General features: G+C 45.1%; 2 protein-coding genes across 8 annotated transcripts in view; one reads left to right on the forward strand and one right to left on the reverse strand.

Annotated features, from left to right (window-relative positions):
- Positions 1-5,238: 5,238 nt before the first annotated feature.
- Positions 5,239-9,033, forward strand: LOC148323860 (twist-related protein 2-like). Its single transcript, XM_088314961.1, has 3 exons — positions 5,239-6,160; positions 6,474-7,515; positions 8,743-9,033. Exon 2 carries the CDS (start codon positions 6,919-6,921, stop codon positions 7,477-7,479), a length of 561 nt encoding a protein of 186 aa, XP_088171087.1. The 5' UTR covers positions 5,239-6,160; positions 6,474-6,918; the 3' UTR covers positions 7,480-7,515; positions 8,743-9,033.
- Positions 9,034-16,628: 7,595 nt separating this feature from the next.
- The window catches only part of LOC148323861 (histone deacetylase 4-like), a 72,135-nt gene continuing 68,753 nt past the window's right edge, over positions 16,629-20,010 (reverse strand). For all 7 annotated transcript variants that reach the window (XM_088315187.1, XM_088315186.1, XM_088315185.1 and 4 more), the window contains 2 exons: positions 19,767-19,908; positions 16,629-19,662 (listed from right to left, as the gene is read on the reverse strand). In XM_088315187.1, the coding sequence (XP_088171313.1) occupies positions 19,623-19,662; positions 19,767-19,908 (182 nt within the window). In that variant the 3' untranslated portion in view covers positions 16,629-19,622. The remainder of the gene's footprint in view (positions 19,663-19,766; positions 19,909-20,010) is intronic.

A 20,010-nucleotide genomic window follows, 5' to 3' on the forward strand; every position in this document is an offset into this window, starting at 1 on the left:
GCAAAACCACGTCCTCACCGAAAAAAGAAAAATGCTGACTCGTCATAAGCATCCGGCTCCCGTCACCATGACGATCCGGTTGTGTTGGTACTTTGAGAGCTGTGAAAGCCTTGTTAAAACGCTCACCTGCTTTTGTCATTACAACGCTTCACAAGCGCACGCATTGAGCCTCAGCGAGCGCGCAAAGCCAAAAATGCGGCTTCGTCTTTAAAATGTGTCCCCGGGGGCCCCCTGAGCGGTGGGGGTTACGCATTTGAAGTCTTCTGGGATGAGCCCCAGAACTTTGAATGATTCCCTGGGTGATCTTGTAACGCAGGCCTCCCGGCGACCACGGCAAACACGCGACATGGAGAGAAGTAAACACCAGCCGCCTCTCGGATTCTATGAGGTGTGAGAAATGTGAGCTCACCGGGCCATCAGTCTCCGTCTTAAACAGCCTGGCAATGCACCAAAGGGGTGCTTTTTTTTTTCCTTGGGTTATTTTTTTACATCAGGTTACATCATACACTCGTAATTGTTAATTCTCCAATCAGCGGGAAATGCCGTGAATCTGTTCCAACAAAATTAATGAATGAAATCGAATGTGACAAATGAAAGACTTTTTGCTTCCATTCAGTCGACATTACAGATACTCAAATAAATATCCAGACTCCAAGTTCATTGTTCGGTAAACTGCAGAAATATCAGTTGTTTTTTTGGGGGTTTTTTTTGGTGGAGATAAAGCAAGGGCTTTATCAAAAATGTCCGACCGGAACCCGATTCATATTTGGTTCATTTGAAATGTTTTCACAAATCGATACTATTGGTCGTTCCTCTCGTGTGTCGTTTTTACAAATTGTTGAGCATAACTGTTGAAAATGTTTGGGGTTTTTTTGACGACCATGTTGCTGTTTTAGGTTTCCAAAGTCGGCAAGTTGGAGACGTGGCTGAGGCGTCAAAGCTTGAGAATGCTTTGACGATTTCATTGATGCCATTGAGACTGAAAAAAAAAAATGTTGTATTCTTTAAATATAATGGGTTCCGTCATTGGTCCATGTGGCACACCTTTTAAGTTTTGCGTAAATCTTGCAACCTGCTGACCGTGAATGCCAAAAACAAGACTCTAAGACGTCCCGTTGAAATAAACATCGCAGGCTTAAGACGATGAGGCCATTTTTTTTTTTGGTGACACAGGTGACATTGAGTGCGTGACAGTGGAGTGTAAAGGCCTCCTGTTTGTTGACATCCGCCGATCTTCACCCCGCGTGTCCTCAGCGCAATCAGCAGAATCAACACGGCTGCTGTTTGCCCACCCTTTCGCTTCCGGCCCGCCTCCAAAGAGGCTGAACTCCACTCGAAGCACGCATTAGCGCAGCTTCTCTCCATTCAGGGGTGTCGGGGGGGTGGGGTGGGGGGTGCACCTGGCCGGGGTCCACATGGCACTGTGAAAGTGGGCCCGACCGTAATGCTAACCTTGGCACCCGGGTCACAAGTGCGGCGCTAATTACGCCCCGTTATTTGTGCAGGAGGCTGCCGCAGCAGCACCCAAGTGCACAGTCCCTTGTGTCATTTGTTCAACAAATTCACTCTGACCCCTTCAACAAGTGCCGCACCCTCCCCCGTTCTTCACGCCTGCTTCTGGAAGTCGTACATCATCACGGATAGAATATTAGAAACGGAATAATTGCCGCAGAGACACTGCTTTTTGTAACTGTCAAGGCAAGGAAGCGTATTTGAGTTGATTGAGGTTCCATTGCTGCTCTCTTACGACTCTAAAGCCACAACAAATTCAAGTTTTCCTGGCCTATCTTCGGAAATGTTTGACGCTTTGCCCACATTTGATGACGTCGGCAAGAAAGCTTTGCAATTTCGCCCATCCAGACGTTGGATGCATTTGCAAGTTCACCAAAATATAAATGCCGTCAAATGCACCGGATTTGCCTGCTTTAGAATAAAATAGCTGCGATCCAGTTCAATTTCAAATGTGGGTCAAATTTGATGCATCTTTTTGCAACAAACCAACTTATTAGAATTTTAGTGGTGCTAATTTTGTTTTATTTTGAGCTTTCTAGGGTGCATTTCTTCTTCTTTTTACTTCATTTCAGTAAACCCACTGTTGAAAATGTCTTTTCTTTGGCGATACAATTTTATTGGCTCTAAAACCACCGTTTGTTTTGTTTAGGTTTCCTGAGAAGTTTTGGAGCTGGTTTTCAATATCGCCAGCGATACGCCTGTGAGTATTGCTCAATTTTCTGTCTAAATCGAAGTCTCCTGGACAAGTTGGAGAGGCGGGTGAGGTTGGAGCATGGCGTCCAAGCTTGAAAATGTTTTGACGATTTCATTGATGCCATTGTGACTGAATGGCGAGACAAAAATGGTTGTCTCCGCAATCTAAAGGGTTCCGCCATTGGTCCATGTGGCATCCCGCTGAGTTTTGTGAAAATCTTGCACACTGAATCCAACCCACTGCACTTCTCTTCATGGTTGACGATTCATGAGCTGGCATAGCCACCGACTTTAGAGAGGGTAAACTGAAAGTCTTTGCCGCATGTGAATGATTTATTTGTTTATTTTTGCTCTGCTGCTGTTAACGTAAAAATGATCTGTTAAGCACTTCTTCGTCAGGGAAATTCAAATATTTTGGGATGATCATTTGTGCTGCATTTAGGGTTTAAATATCGGCAACATTTTAAGGAGTTTGTCGTCCCTTTTCCCTTTGAATAGAGGAGCTGTCCTGCATTTCATCGAGAGTCCTCCGAAGGGTTAATGTAAAAGTAGACGGCCTCGGTATGTTGGCTGGATTAGATGGCCATGACTCGACAAGGCATCAAAACTATGTAGGCGTGTACAGCATTTGGGGATGGGGGTGCGTGTTTATGTGTGTTTTGGGGAAGGGGGGGGTTACTCCAAACCCCCTCCATCTTCACGTATCAAAGCAAACGCTGACAGTGGGGGTCCCTGGTATCCCGGGCCCCCTTCCACGCCGGAGACCAAGCCGGCATTAAACAAAGCTTAAATGATTCAAGCTGCTACACACTCCCAATTAAATCTTTGTGAACGGGCCCCTAATGCCATTTGAGAAACACCTTGTCATCAGCCCCCCCCCCCCCCCGAGCCAAGTGTGGCTACGTATGAACGGCCGCTCGCCAGGAGTCTTCTTTTATTGGCCAATATGTACCTGCCTGTTGTTTCATTCACAACGGAGGCCCCCCCCCAACAATACGGACTGTTTGCTTTTTATGTCACGGCTGCTGATGTGAAATGGGTGTTTTGTTATATCAAAGGATGGCGTCATTTATGGGAGCGTAATTAAAAGCCGGGAAATTATTCTCTTTTTTTTTAATAATCACTCGTTATTCCTTTGACGTGATGTAATCCTCTCGCGTCAACTGATCTCGAAATTAGCTTTGCAATCAAGGCTGACGTGCGAGTTGTTCTTCCAGAATGACTCGGGTGAGTCACACTTTACTGGAAAAGCAACGCGCAGTCAAACAGACGCGACTCTTTGTTTTTGCCTCACAAAGTTGGACACCCAAATGCTTTTGCAGACAACAAAGACAAGCAAAGACCGAATGCTGCTTCATCCTCCTACGAGGGAGAAAACGTTTTGTGTCGGAGTTGCGGGAATTCATTTGCATCACGGTGGAGGAGAATTTTAACACTGTGAACATTATTATTGGGAAAAACAGCGATTGTTGAATTCACCACGTTAAAAAAAACCTGAAAATCGTAACTATTAAACGTGAGAAGGGGCCCCAGATGGGGGAATCCCCCTCTCAGTGGGCAACAACATTTAACACCAATTATGACGCGATGCAATTTTACTTGAAATAACGTGAAAGTCAATCAAATGAAGAGCCGCAGGAAGACGACTTCGGTGGAGCCGTTTCTCGCCCAGTTGAACAAACGCCGAAATCTCCGTAGCAGCGCCTCAGAGGACATGATCTGGAGGAGAACCGGACTTGGGCACCCTCGGTCTCGATAATCTGCCATTTTTGCCATCCTTGGTCGGCAAAAGGCCAAATTGCGGGAAAATGTCTTGTACCTCTGGCTCCAGCTTAGCGTCAACCCGTGTTAGAAATCGATGGATGGATGAATGTTGAATATATTCTCAAGTCAAGAAATGTTTGTTTATCGCAATTTGGTCGTGATAGCGATAAAAAAAATGTGTATATATTTTGTGTAATCGCATCTGTGGGGCGGCAAGTAGCTTGAAAAGTGATTGCGCTGCTGGTAATGTGCATTTTGAGCAATGAGAAGCAGCTGGAGGTTTCGGCCGCCGAACATCTCGGGCGCATCTTGAAGCGCTTAAACACACACACACACACCCCCGCACACCCCCCCCCCCCCCCCCACACACACACACACGCACACACACCCCCACACACAGGGCACGCATGAAGAGACAGGTGTAGATAATCAGGTGATAATGTATACACATCGGCCTTCAGATCCTCGGGCCAAGAGCATTCGGGGTGAGCGTCGCCGGCATCATGCGAGGCTTGAAGTCCAAGTCGAATCGGAGGCGAGTGATCCCGGCGAGGCGCACCGACGGTCAAATTCCACGGGTGGCGGCCGCTCACAAATCATCTCTTCCATAGCGTCACTCACATATGCGGGGCGCTCGGCTGTCTTTTTTGCACCATAGGCCCTTTGCCCTCCGTGCAGTTTGTTGGGAGTTTTTGCCTTCTTCGTCTCCACGTTGTCGTCTTCCGACGCGTGTCATGTGACTTGTTTCTGTTTCAAAGGTGGCAAACGACAAAGAAAGGCTCGGGTTGTCGGGCTCGTTGGCAAGATGGAAGCGGCGCTCGCCTAAATTTGTTTTTTCATCTGACGGGTCATTTCTCCTCCTCGCCCACCTGCGTCTTTCCGGCTTTTAGTCACCCTTGAAAACGATTTGGAGCAAATAGCGACTTTCCATCCAACTTTTATAAATTGGTGAAGAATGAGCTCCAATGGAAGATTTTTTTTTTTTTAGGGTAACGAGTTTGTTTTTTTGTGGGCTGATCGTGGATCCGTTTTGCTGACCATCAATTATTTTTGATCCATCCATTCTTTAGTCTTTCCATCCATCATCCGTCCATGTCATTTAGTCCATCCCTCCTCTCATGCATCCATTGTCTCGTCCATCTTTCTATCATTCCTTTCGTCCATCTTTGCATCCTCCATCCATTGTTCAATCCATTTGTCTATCCACCAAGGTTCGCCACCAGGGGGCAGTTTTGCAGAAATGTGATTTCCATCTAGGTGAAATTCGAGTCCCGTTGTTGTCGTCATTCATCGCCACCTGCCTCTTTGATTAAGCCCATCGCCTGCAGTAGCCACGCGGATGCAAAAGTCAAAGCAGGCCTCATTTTGCTGTCCGGGAAGCCCGCAACTCATCGACGCTACGCCGAATGCGGCTCCCCTGGGCAAGGAGGCCCTCGTGCTGGGAGCGGAAGGGACTTTCGTGCGATGGGCCGGCAAGACGTTCCATGTGTGAAACATTACCTGTGTGAAGAGCGGCTAACACGCTTTGCATTTCAGGGACCATCTGAAACTTGTGGCTCCGACTAAAAAGAAGAGGTTGAGCAAAACATGAAGCGGGGGTCTCGTCCCAAGTGTGAAGGACGACGGGAGATTTCAAGTCAACAGCCGAGCGTTTCAACACAGCGCCATGTTTCGCTTCATTTGCGGCCACCAGTCTTGTTGGACAACCGAAATTCGCCATTCTCGCCCAACTCCTGCGAAAGCGAGAGTGAAAAGGCGCCAAATTGCTTGTTAATGTGACGCGGCTTCACGGATGACCGATTGAATTAAAGACCTAATGAGCGAAATTAACTAAGCTCTTATTTATTTTGTGTCAAGTGAGCTGTTTGATTTTCGTTCCAAAAATAAAACGAGAAACATTTTTATTGCCACAAACCAAAGAAAGACAATACATAATTCTCTCTTTTTTTTTTTTTTTTCGTTTTGTCGGCTACTTCGATGCATGACGTGGACGTTCGGGGAGTCCAGTCAGCTGATTTGGACAACTGCGCATTCTTGCAGCGGTTGAAGTCGACGTTATAATGTGAGCCATGTGCGCAGAAGAAACATGACATGTCAGATGAAGAGCTGCACCTCTGACAAACAACATGGACACCATCTGCTCAACGTCTACGTAACTATGGATCTTTGAGTCTTCCGTGCTCCCTTTAAGGTGCATTTTATCAACCCTGACACATAATATAGACCGACCCATCCATCCATGTCCGTTTGTTATCATTTAAACGCTAACGATGTTTTGTCGTCCAGTATCGTGAGATAAAAGTCAAGTCAAAGTCGATTAAAAAAGATTAGCTGTGTCAAACACTCTTCGCATCCTCCGCCATCGTATTTCCGCACTTTTGGACCCACGTATGAAGTCGCCTCAATTAACGATATCGTCCTTTAAATGTAATATTAAAACGTATTGAAAGTTCTCACTCTCCTTTCTTTAGTTTTTCTGTTATTTGCTTCTTGTATTGTTGCAGTGTAACCTTAACAAGGTGAAGTTATCATCAAATACAAAAAAAAAAGTCCACAGACTAAGCCACAGCCTACTGTAAATAAGTGAGCTCAGAACAAGCAGGAGGGCGCACGCCACATGCTGGCTCCCCCTCCAGCTGCAAAAAGCCCTCCCCGTCCAGCCTCCAAACTATTTAGCATCCCAACCCGGGATGAGGTTTTCCCCCAAAAAAATTTAGGAAAAACTTCCTGCGCGAGGAGAAGACACGCCAAGCCGCACTCGGACGCCTGCAGTCGCCCTTGAAGTGAGGCTGGGCGCGCGCGCGGAGGGCTTCGGCATCTTTTCCCACCCAATCTTGTCGGATACTTTTTGGATGTTTTTGGGGACGGGGGGCTTTTTGATCCGTCACCACGGCTTCTAAGGTGGACGCCGCGTTCTCCTCGCTACCCTTGCATTTCTTCAAGCGAGAAATGGAAGAGGGCTCCGGCTCCCCGGTGTCCCCCCCGGACAGCCTGGGAACCAGCGAGGAGGAGGCCGAGCGCCGGCCCAACAAGCGCTGCGCCCGCAAGCGGAGACCCAGCAAGAAGTCCGGCGGTGACGACAGCTGCGGCAGCGGCGGCGGCAGCCCGGCGCCCCTGAAGCGCAGCAAGAAGCCCAGCCCCGGCGGTGTCGGCGGCGCCGGGGGCACTGGGGGCACCGGGGCCACCGGGGCCACCGGGGCCCAGTCGTACGAGGAGTTGCAGAACCAGCGCGTGCTGGCCAACGTGCGCGAGCGCCAGCGGACGCAGTCGCTCAACGAAGCCTTCGCGTCTTTGCGCAAGATCATCCCCACGCTGCCCTCGGACAAGCTGAGCAAGATCCAGACGCTCAAGCTGGCCTCGCGCTACATCGACTTCCTGTGTCAGGTGCTGCAGAGCGACGAGATGGACAACAAGATGTCCAGCTGCAGCTACGTGGCCCACGAGAGACTCAGCTACGCCTTCTCCGTGTGGAGGATGGAGGGCGCCTGGTCCATGTCCACCTCGCACTAAAGGTGCCGAGTGCGCGCCAGGTGGGATGCCAAAGAGGTGCGTAACACACAAGACACGCGTCCAACGTTTTATTTACATACACGTGCTTATTTTTCATTAGAGGTCATTCAGTTGTCAAGATACCAAAGAGGCGTAAGTGGGGTTTTTATTTGTTTCTTATTTATTTATAAAATATATCACTGGGCCTTTTGGGTATTTTTTCTTGTTTTAGCATATAAATGCTCTCATGACAATAATTAGACAAGAACACTCGTATTGACACTCGTTTATCTTTTTCCCTTGTTCAGTTTAGTTGCAGCAACTTCTCTGTTTGCAATCCGTTTTTTTCCCTCTATCTCTAAATTCTATTTTGGATTTTTGGGGGCGTGGGGGGTTGATTGCATTCAAATCCTACGCAACGCTTCTGGTTTTGATCTGCGATAATTATTATTAATTAGCCTTCAACTTCAACGTATGTTCCGTATCAACATTATGATATTAAATCAAAGTCAATGTCAATTCGGAATATTTCGGTGCATTGGTGCCTGTTATTTTCGAATGGAAAAACGGGGAACGAAGAATCTGAAGAAAACGAAAAGAGGACCCCCCCCCCCAATCTGAGTCCATTAATTGCTGCTAAATGAAATAGTAATGAAAAAGCCATTTTTGCCACAGCTTTAGCAGCTTGAAATGTTCTCGCTTTTCTCGGTCGTGGCTTGCACCAAAATGCAGCTGCAACAGACCTCTGCGCTGCGTCCACCACAGGAATGATTGTGAAAAGTGGTGGGCAGAAGAAAATAATCACTTTTTAAAAGCACAGGCAGGATCGTGTTCCACAAACAAGGCGAGATATTTTGTACACTCTTGCATGAAAAAAACAAATTATGTTAATGTTAAATTTTTAAATAAGCATTTTCAAAATATTCAACGAGGTGATTATAAAAACCGCCACAATAAATAAAAATAAACAGACTACACACATTGCTACATTTATTTATATTTCTCTATTTTTATAGTTTCTCAGTTCGTGTTTTATTTTTATACATTTCTTTCAAGTCTATTTTGCTCCCTTTTAACTGTATTTTTAAAAATGCATTTTTTAATGGAACCGGAAACAACCCATGTTCCATTTATCCGTTCCGCTCAATGACGTCATTGGTCCTGAACGTCAACATTGGAGGTTCTTCATCTGCGTGCCACGTTTCACGTCATTTGAAGATGACGTTCGAAATCAAATGGAATCGGCAACACCCTCACCATTTGTCCTTCATTCTTCTCTTGCAGACTGTCTACAAAACTCAAATGGACTAACGAAGAGCCCATGGACGTAATGTGACACACTCACGTGCATTGTGTGTGCGTGCGTGCATGTGCACGTGCACGCGTGGCTGCAGACCGCACACTGCCTCTGACGGGACGATGCCGAGCCGTTTTTGGGACGGTATGAGTCGGCAAAAGTCGAGAAGAAGGATATCATTCTATTTTCACTTGCTCCTCAAAGACAAAAAAAGTATCAATGTCTGAAAATGAATGCGTCGTGTACATAAATGTGTAGAAGTGCATATAACTTGCAAAGGGAGCAAAGCAATCCCACACTTTTTGGGGTACATTTTTGCTTATTTATTAAAACATATTTTTGAAGGAAATGTGCATCTTTTTTTTAAAATGTGACAAGTATAATTTGGAAGATGAGAAACATTTTCTGCTACACTTGCATGTATGCAGCTTTCATATGAGAACCAAAATACCAACATGGACTTGGATCATGGAGCACCCGCCCCCCCTTGTTCTATTTTTTTTTAGGTCTACTCTAAAAATAATTTTTAAAAAATCACAAAACTCACCTTTATTAATAACGCAGGAAATTTGAGCCACTTTGAAGACAAACTACATAAAAAAAGCTCATCATCTTAAATGCATGGCAGTTAAATTGCAATAAAAAACAAAAACGCCAAATTGTTGGCAACTTGTTTTCCCAGGCTTGCTTTGATGCCATCGGAACGCTGAAAGACTTCATTGTTGAGGTGAGGCCAGCCATCAAAAAAAAAATATATCAGTTGCAATCTGGCTGGCAGGATTTCACAGCCACGAGATTACAAACGGGGTACACACATGCAGATAACGGCCGAAATCAACCCAAGTCCGATGATTGCTGATTTTCCTGTGGTATGTTATGAATAATTCCTCCTTCCTCAATTTGCTCAGAAACCATTCAGGGCCAACAATCATAAATGCTAAAACGGTCCAGTCTTTCAAAAGGGGTTCACGTATACGACAAAAAGTTGGGTTGACAATCGAAAATGCTCAAACTGGACAATATTAAAGCGGATAATCAGGACAATTTCTTTGCTCGATTCCTTCCCTTGCCATCAGTTAGCAGATGCCCGATGATCGGATTATTTCTGAATGATTATCTTGAACGATTATCATGTGGTGTGTTATCGTAAGAATTATTTTTTCTTCCCATTCCGCTTGGAAAATGGTGAGGAACGACAATCATTCATTTGAAATGTGTTCATTGTTTAAAGTCTCGTACACGCATGTGGTAATCAGCGAAATTTGAGCCCGATTTTCTCTCAAAGTCACTAAAGGCTTGATTGTTGAATTTCTCTGAAAGATTATCATCGGTGATTATCCTGTGGCGTGGGGTGTATTTTGACTTTAGCTTACGCGACATATACGCCAAAAAGTCCGATACGACAATCGTAAATGTTAAACCCGTTCACTATTTACGATTTGCAAATGCTTATTTGTGTTTGGTAAGCAACAGACTGCGGCTTTTTGACATAAAAAAAGGAACGCTTAATGGCAGAGCGATTGTTTTTGTGTGCGGTGTGCCGCCTTGACCACACGCAATAAATGTGATCATTTTTTTGCCCTCGTCACGTGTGGGCTCGTTCTCATTCATAAAAACTGAAGAAAAAAAATCACTTCATGTGTTTGAAATCTGCTGCTTGTGCAAAACCGAACAAAAACAAAAAAACTGTGGAGAATGGGAAGATAGAAATCTAATCTAAATATGATACGGAAATGGATCATACATTTTCTTTTTTGTGTGTTTACCATGTGAGTGACTTTTTTTTTTGCTCGCCGCATCTGGCTTGTGATGAATCCCTTTGCATGGTTGGTGTTAAAAAAAAAAAAAAAAAAAAATCCTGTGGTCGCTTGAGCTGTGTTGTTGAATTTGAAGCCGGCCAAACAAAATGAGACACAACTTCAAGATGCACTCAAATGACTCCAAATCATTTCTGAAAACGTGTGAGCGAACGAGCCCGCCAAAATCTTTTCAAATTGTCGCATCATAATTCCAAGAATTTAGACAAAATCCACCCGACACGCAATTTCTCTACTGGTCACTTGGCGAATAGGCGAGGTGACTCGAAAGTTAGGCTGGCTGAAGCTCCGGAGCCGCTTTCGAGACTCCCCCGAGTGCAAGCGTTTAATTTCCATCAAGCTGAACGGAGCTGCCGTTGATTTTTTTGGAGACGCCGATTAGCTTTATCGAATAGCGTTAGCATCCGATAAGCGCCACGTACCTACTTGATTGCAACGTGACTGCTGCATGCGCCACATTAACCGATACGCACACACTCATGTGAAAAGTTTATAAAGTCGCGTCTCAATGAGTGGAAATGTTTTTATTTCATTCACTTTTTTCACCATTCTTGGCTCCACTTCAGCAAATAGAAGCCACTTGCTTCGTGGCAACACCCTCTTGACAACGTAGAAGTCTCGTTGCTTGGCTTGCCATTGGGCAACGTTTGCAGACAACACCTGGGAACTGCTCGAATGATGAAAAAAAAAAAAAAAAGCTTCAAAGGTCTTCTTTAGACGCTTAAAATATTCACACGTGAGAGCGTGTTGTGTGTGCACCTTTGGCGCGGTGGTCTCGGATGCCGCCGGCCGCCCCCCCGCTTCTCGGTGGGAGCCCGTGTGATACCCGCTCATTATTGCGGCGCACAATCACCCGGGGCCGCACTGCTTGGCAGGGGCCGCAGATCCAGATGTTTCCTGTAAAATCACATGGGAAAAAAAAGCTGCAAAAGTTTCATTTGCAGTAAAATGGAATCAAGGGGCGGCTTCCCATCTGAACACCTCAAACTGCATTCGATCTGGATGAAATATTAGCAAAGATTTGGCAGGCAAAAGTCGATGTCGAAATCCTGCTTTGGTTGCTCAAACATTTCTTGTTCGCTAGAAGCCTCCACTCAGAAAATTATTAAAAAATTTTTTTTAAAAAGTGATGACGCTGAAAATCATCCATGCACTTCCGTTACGTTGCCACAGCATTTCCTAATCCCACAGTTGATATTTTCCGGCGACAAATTGAGTCGGAAACCAGAAGTCATAAAAAATGTCGGCAGTGTCATGCGTCGCATTCATGTAATAATAATAATAATTATACAAATTGTCCATAAATTGTCAACGGGCAGCCGAGGGTGTGAAAAATACTGTTGACGAGTGTACATCCAATATTTTGATGCCTGGAAAAATAAATGTTCCTGCCCGTGCCCCACGTACATGCCGGTGTATGTGTGGGGTCACCTTCCGGATTGTGCCATGGCCACTTGGCGCCCGTGAAGTGATCACAGTCTCTGAAATAATTTATGTTCTCTGCGGAGGATAAAGAACATGTGCCAGTTGTTATTATTCGGTTGTCTGTCTACATGTGCTGCTGCACCGTTTGTGTTCAAACACCCGATGCTGACAGGCTTCTCACGCCATGAAACAGATGCCAATAGTTAGCCTGTCTATGGCATTTTGCCTTGTGTGGCCTCTTAGAGAATTATAGAAACAGCACAAAGTAAAAACATTGATGGAGGTTTTCAGGGGGGAAAAAACGAGAAAAAAAAAACTGCGAGTAGGCGTGGGATTACGGTATCTAGTCCGAGGTCTACGATGAGTCATCGTCTCAGTGTTGACTTTGCTGCTCAGTGGAGGGGGGAAAAAAACTTGGCTATTGTTGCACTGCACATCTTTTCTTGCGCACGCACACGCACAAGGACGGCGCAGTTCTATCAAAGCGGCTTCATTTTCCATTACGATCATCGCTTTCATCCCTGAAGTAATCAAGCCTCATCAGCCTCGTTGTTTCCCTCCGCTCTGGCACATTTGCGCTCACCAAGGCCGTCGGCCCGCACTGACAATTTTATCTCCGCGCTGAGCATCTCCGAGCGGATCCAACGTAAGCGTGCGTGCGGTGTTGTTGGCCAAACAAGAATGACAGTTTTTGCGAGCTGAAATCCGACATGTGACTGGGGAATATTTTCAAGGCTCGTTATTGACGGCAACAAGCAATCAAGTGCATCGACAAAGACAGTCCTGCTTTCTCAGATTCAATTTGTGTTTCCTCGACTATTTATTTGTTTCCCGTTTGTGCTTCATCTGGGGCTGGAAGAAGTCCACGGAGGCCGTTCGGGCAGGCGCCGAGGGCTTGCTTTTTTTTTGGCAACATTTTCCCTCGCGCTCATTCGCGTCCGTGAAGGTCGCGGAGGTCAGCGCAAGTCAGAAGGTCGCACTATTTCAGGAGCCCAATGGCTTGCTTTTGTTTGGACTTTTACTTGGGGGGCCGTGCCGGACCACCCCTGGTGAGATGGGGACGAGAACCGAAGCCAAAATAACGACGTCGGACGACGGCAACGTTTTGGAATCCGGAGTTTCTGAGCAGAGTGACTCGCTTTACGTTTCTAAAAAAAAGAAACTTCGAACATGAGGGACAATAAGGACAGAAAAAGGGAATCACTTCTCCCAAATCACACTCAGGCTGTCAAATTAGCTGACCAGAGGATGTCAGTGTGCCCAGTCGGCTGGTTTCTCATCTTCTTTCTCAAGGTGTACCTCAAGGTTCCGTGTTGGAACCTCTACGCCCCCCCCCCCTCCCCACAATTCAAATAAATGATTTTGGAAACAACCTGTCAAACGATACTCACGATTTCGATGCTGATGAGATGAGTTATTTGCAGCTTATCGCCTTGTTTCGTGTAAATCGTTGAGTTCCGGTCCCACCTTACCCATTTTCGGTTGGGGGCGACTTAAAAATGGCAAAAATGGACTTGGCCCACCGTAGTTCTCAGCGGTTTACATTTGAAAGCAGAACTCAGACGTTTACAGTAGGTTGGCACAGCCCGGAAATATGATTTCATTCTGGTGTTCGTGTTCAAGACCAGCAAAGAAAATATTTTTCCTTCTGTTGGGTTTTTTCTTTTCGCTGCAAGTGCAAATGCGACACCAGACTAAACTCACACCCTCGTAAAACAAGGAAACGCACGCTTGCTCAGCATCTCAAACGGACTGGCGGAACGTCCTCTCCAGTTAACAATTTGGATCTTGTCCAGAATGTGCAGCGATAAGCGTCGCCCGTCGTCTAATTCTTTTCCACGCCTGTTTTGCGGCCCTTCCAAAAACGATTGTAATGACCGCCATCTGTAATTAGTCTCGCTGGCCCCGAGCGCCATCACTCATTTAGGCACTGGAACCTGCAATTAAAATGTGCTGTGTGATGAGTCCAGCTGGGTGGATGCGGCCTTGCGCACACACACGCACACGCACACACGCACACACACGGGTGGTTGCGTAATGATAGAGAGAACTGACAACGGCAGACGCTGAGGCCGCAGTGAGGAATCAAGTGGAAAAAAGAAGATAGGGAAACCTGGGAGGGAGGGGGGGGCAGGGGGGGCAGGGGGGGGTGTTGTTGTTGCCATCATTCAAAGTGTCGTGACATTTGTGCGCTTTGTTGTGGCGACGGGGCCGCCATCTTGTGGGCAGGCCTTCAGGAAGGAGGAACGTTCTCCACCTCTCTTCTGACCTGATTTTGCGGTCGGGTCACGAGGTTACTCGTCTCTTGGCAATGGAGATGATAAATGCGCACACACTTACGTGGGGGACACACACATGGCGAGAGTCGGGAAATCCAACCAATTAAAGGCCGGATAATCGGCGGAGGCCTCGAAAAGATTATCCTGAGCGATTATCCTGTGGTGTAGGGTGTGTTAAAAAAAAATGATCTCAGAAAACATTTTAAAGTGACAATGCAAAGTGTTTTCAATGTGTGTGCGCTTTCACACAAATTTGCTGAGAATTGCAAACTTATTTTATGAATGGACTAAAACGCTATTTCACTTTATTTTCTGTGTCGACAGCAAACAATTTGTACCAGTATGCGAGAAGAATGCGCATATCACCGGTTCTGTTTCTTCTTCTTCATTTTTGTGTTTTCTGTCATGCTGCCTCTCACAGGTCGGTTGAGGTACTACCGCTTGTATGTTTTTGTGTGGCGTCATGTTTAAAAAAAAAAATGTGAAAGATTGCTTTTTGTGTTGGCCACTTGACGCTCATCTCGAAAAAATTCTGTTGCATTCTTTTGAGCAGCGTCTCTCCTTTTCTTGACGCGTACGACTGCAAATATTGTCCGTTAAACGGACGAGCTGCAAAAGGCCGAGCCTGTTGACACGCTTCCTCTCTTAATTCCGACTTGGGACAAAGGCCGGCTGGAATGCGTGTTTATTTGAGAGGAGCTTGCGGCGCTTGTATTTGCTTTTGAAACGTGTTGTCTTTGCGTTAGTTCCACCACCGACGGGGATTCTCGTCCGTTTATTTGGAGACAAGCTTCAACCTTTGACCTTCCGCGATGGGTGGCGCAAGTCTCGCAAAGCTACTGCGGGACTTTCAATGCGGTTTTCCTCAACAGCAGCAGTCCGGAACCACGCAGCAGTTTTCCAAATAAAGACTGAGATCGATTGGGTCTTTGTGATTCTGTTTTGCTCAGTGCTTCCTTTCTCTTGATTTCTCTGATGGTCTTGGTTGACAGTTTTTTATTTATTATACTGTGTAACGAACCCTAACCCTAATCTATTGATTGACTCAGAAACAAATGAACACAAATACAAAATAAACCTAGGTTTTAACCTTCACAAAAGAACGCTAACCCAAGCACAAAACCTTTTTTTGGAAACGTTGAGCCTAATTTGAAACTACCTTGAAACTCAAACTCAAAACCCTAACCCTACCCCTAACCCTAACTCGAACCCTAACCCTAACCCTAACCCTAACCCAAACTCCAACCATTAAAGCCGACCCTAACCCTAACCTTAACCCTAACCCTAACCCTAACCCTAACCCTAACCCTAACCCTAACTCTAACCCTAACCTAACCCTAACTCGAACCCTAACCCTAACCCTAACCCTAACTCTAACCCTAACCTAACCCTAACTCGAACCCTAACCCTAACCCTAACCCTAACCCAAACTCCAACCATTAAAGCCGACCCTAACCCTAACCTTAACCCTAACCCTAACCCCTAACCCTAACCCAAGCCCTAACCCTGACCCTAACCCTAAACCCTAACTCTAACCCTAACCTAACCCTAACCCTAACTCTAACCCTAACCTAACCCTAACCCTAACTCTAACCCTAACCTAACCCTAACCATAACCTAACACTTACCTTTATTTTAAACCCTACTTCTAAACCATTGTGTGGTACCCAGCTGTGGTGGTCGAATGATGAATGACACAGCTTGATGTTCAGGCGACCCTGGTTCGAATCTTACCCTATTGGTGTTTGTGTAGACCTCCAAACCAAACCCCTAACCCGAACACGAACCCTAGTTTGAAAGTTTGACTGAAGCAATGATCCTCGTGACCAACACTCATCTGCCGAGTCGTCCATATATCATCGTCGTTGCTTCAGATTGATGTCGGTGCTCATCAGCAGAATCCAGCCAGTGCCTAAAAACAACATTTCCCGGTCCTGTTTGGACTCAACTTCAAAAGGTTCGCAACACCAAAACTATGCTTCCTCATAATAAATGGAAATGATCCGAAACTGGAATGTTGTGCCGCGTTTGGACAGACAAACGGCGGAGGCCGACAGACAGCCTCGTCAGACGCTGCTAGTTTTGGCTCCATCGGCGAAACTAAATCATTCGACGGTAGCGAACACCCGTCTGCTGCTGTTATGACAACGAGCACCGCTGTGAAAAAGATGCTGGGAATATCGCCCAATGGCTTGGACAAAAAAAAAAGATTTCTATTCTGAACGTTCGTTTACGTGACAAATGGCACACTTGTGGCTCACGTTTCTACACGTTAGGAGCCGTTGGGAGGCGGTCGGGATTCGCCACCAGACCTCCACTGTAAGAAATGTAAAGGATGAAGTGCTGCCTGCGTGAATGAAAATTATTTTATTATATTCAAGACAGAAGAACATTTTTTTTCCTGGTGAAAAAAGAAAGTCTACTCTTTCTTTTGGCAGTTTTAGTGCTTCTATTATCACAAAAATCATCACAATCATTTGCGGCTCTTGCGAGATCCGTCAAAATACAAGATGAGAAACTAGGCGTGAAAAAAACTAAATTGTAAAATCCAGATTTAACGTTGGTCTCAGGTTTGTCGAATGTAACAGGTGCCTTCTAAAACGCAATCGAAATCTGGAGACAGAAAGACAAGGAGAGGTTGGAAAAGTACAAATTTGTGCATGACGGGGTGAAGCAGAGAGGCTGATGGGTATGAAAACGACTATAAAAAAAAAATGAATAAAAATAAAGCCCAATCCACAGCAAAACCTAACCAAGGACAACAAACTACATGGAGCGTGAACATACTCGTTATAGAATAGAATCATTTTGTTTTTCATATATAGAACTCTACTATCAACAGACAATACACAATTGTATACAAAATAGAAACATGTCCCCCCCCCACACACACAAAAAAACAAAAACATTTCCCGACCCTCGTCAGGCTTGTCAGCTTTGCAACGGAACACGAGGCAACATCAACAAAATATACAAAATGATAAACAAATGACAACAATTCAAAAATGCTCACGACGACCCTGCAAAGACGAACCAAAGAAAAGTTGGAGCGAGGAAGATTGACGTCGTTCATGTCAAAACGTCAAAAAAAAAAAAAATCCACATCAATTCAGCCACAAAAAAAAGAAGAGATCGAGTGTAGCTCTAGTAAACAAACAAAAAGTAACCCACAAAATAGTTTCATACAAAATACATTTTTAATTCTACAAGTTGTGTGCAGCCATTCAAAGATCCTTCTACAAACTTAACGACGGTGGTGCCTTGAGAAGTGTGATCGTTTGCTCGAGATACGATCCTGACTCCAAACATTTTTTGTTTTGATCTTGTCATGGCACCAATTTCCAGTCGTATCTCAAGGCATCACCAGAAAACCAAACCAGGTCACATCGTGAGGGAAAAGGGAAAGGAAAAAAAAAAAACCTTGTGGTGGCTGAACGGGATGTGCACAGAGCCGCCACATGCTTGCAGCACCTGACATTTGGGAAGCAGATGTTGAAGCAGCTGCCCCCTCTGGAACCTCCCAGGTGGCATATCGTGGAAAAGCGCCATCCTCGGATGGAAAAACATTCAGTGGGACGACAATTTCTGGGAATTTTTCTTCTTGTTAAGTGCTGTCACGACACGGTGTTGCACATTATTTGGCATAAAAGCGCATCTTGATGCAATCGGAATATCGTGGAAATCTTCATTTAATTCAGGAGCTTTTTAAAAAAGAAACTTGTCATTTGCAGATTCCAAATTAGAATATTACACGCAACAATTGCAATGATTTTAAATCTCAATGTTACGTACGCATTGAATTTTGGAATGTGAGAGTTACTTCTCGGGTACTTCGAAGATAACACGTATGCTCAAATTATGACAGAAAAATATTGAAATAAAATAATGATCAGAAAATGCTTTAGGAGTGATATAAATATCAATAAAATCAATAAAATGATCTTTTCTACAACATTCTTAGGAAATCACAATGTCCCATCGCTGGTGAGTGTTTGTTTTTTAATTTTAGAAATTTTCGTTGACCTTGTTTGTTATGTTGACCCTTGGCCTAATAAATTTGAAAAACGTGTTCCAGCTTTTAACTTCTCGACAATATTTAAATGGATTGAGACGCGCCAGTGTGCTTATTTATTTTTTTGCTCATTCTATTCGAGTTAATACGATGAACAGTATTTTTGGGGGATAACCAACAATTGTAATTTCGGCAATAATCTGGAATTCGTTCTTCAAAAACTCCTCGTTTTAATTTTTGAGCAGAATTTCTTAAAAACAGTGCTCCAAGGTATGCAACAAATATAAATACACATAAAATATTTTTTTTAAATGTTTTGCACTTCTTGGAGGTCATTTAGAAAGACTCCTCTTTTATAAGATCTCAATGGGGTTGCGATCAGGGGAATATACATTTTTCTCCTTTTCAAATGTTTAATTTAAATGTGTAATAATTTGGAACACGGCATCCAGAAGTGACTTTTTTTTTTTTTTTTACAGTGCATGCTACTTGTACGTGCCTCCAGTGGACGGCTGGTTCTGACCTTCCAAGATGAGAGCAGGAAAACGCAAGGTCACATCAGCCTTCCTGCACGGCATGAAAGGTCAACAAGGCAACCGAATATCTCGCAGAAGTGGGATGAAGAGACGCCCTTTTATTGAGCCCGTTTTTTAAGGCATAGCTCTTGAAGCAAGTATCCAAAAATATCCATCGTATTTGAAAGCATAACAAAAAAAAGGCACAAACGCAACTGGGTTTTTCTTTTTCCTTCCACTGTCAGTCATTTTGGAACGAGAACACCTGCGGAGCAGATTACACACTGGAAAAAGGGAAGCAAATTGATGTCTTTGTTCCATTCTTTCAGATAATGAACACAAATGAAAAAAAAAAGGCGGAATGTTCCAACTTTAAGTGCACGATCACATTCTTAATATCCTCCGGTGGGTTTTGATGAAAACGTGCGCGCGAAAAGAACGGATTACAAAAAAAGCAGAATGCAGACGGTCCGGACTGAATCTGCTTTTGACTGGCATTCAAAAAAAAAATAAAAAATTACAAACGTGTGCCTACGCTAGTGTATGAACAGTACTAAAGGCGGCGGCGGTGGCGGCGGCGGAATGGTGGCGCGTTCCACTAGTTGACGCTTACGTCCATTTGTACACATTAAGGTCGATTTGCGTGAGAATTTTTTTTTTTTTTATGTACGGCGACCAGTCTCTGCGCGTCCTGTCCATTTACTCGTCAGCGTCTGGCGATGACTCAAGCGGAGCGGTGGGAGTGGTTTTGAGAACCATCGGGATGCGTGCGGGACACGCAAAAGTCTCAGTGCTGCAAAGAAAGGCAAGGCGGCCGCTTCACATGGGGGCGTCCTCCTCCATCGGTTCCTCTTCAGCCCTGCGAACGCACGCACCACACGGCACAGGACGATCACAACATCATTTTGGAGCAGGCGCCAGTTCGAGTCGTTGTGACTTTCCAGCACGCTGGCGCAAACATACTTCTTTCCAAAGTGCTTGTTGGCGACGGACAGCGAGGCCATGGCGGAGACCGTTTCCGCCTCGTCGGCGTCTCGTCGTAGGGCTTCGCTCAAAGAGCATCCCGGCGTGGAGGCGGAGCGTTGCAGCGAGCGCCAGTATTTGCCTACGCGTAACACAAACAACACCTTATTATATTGAACAAAAAATGACGACAAATTCAATAGATGAGAAAGATTTTTTTGTCAATGAAATCAAATTAAAATGA

Source organism: Idiotropiscis lumnitzeri, chromosome 14 (assembly GCF_059441095.1).
Source record: "Idiotropiscis lumnitzeri isolate Australia: NSW breed Sydney's pygmy pipehorse chromosome 14, RoL_Ilum_1.0, whole genome shotgun sequence".
Taxonomy (NCBI): Eukaryota; Metazoa; Chordata; class Actinopteri; order Syngnathiformes; family Syngnathidae; genus Idiotropiscis; species Idiotropiscis lumnitzeri.

Excerpts from the sequence above, each read along its gene's own strand:
- LOC148323860 (XM_088314961.1), top strand. The coding sequence starts at position 6,919 with ATGGAAGAGGGCTCCGGCTCCCCGGTGTCCCCCCCGGACAGCCTGGGA.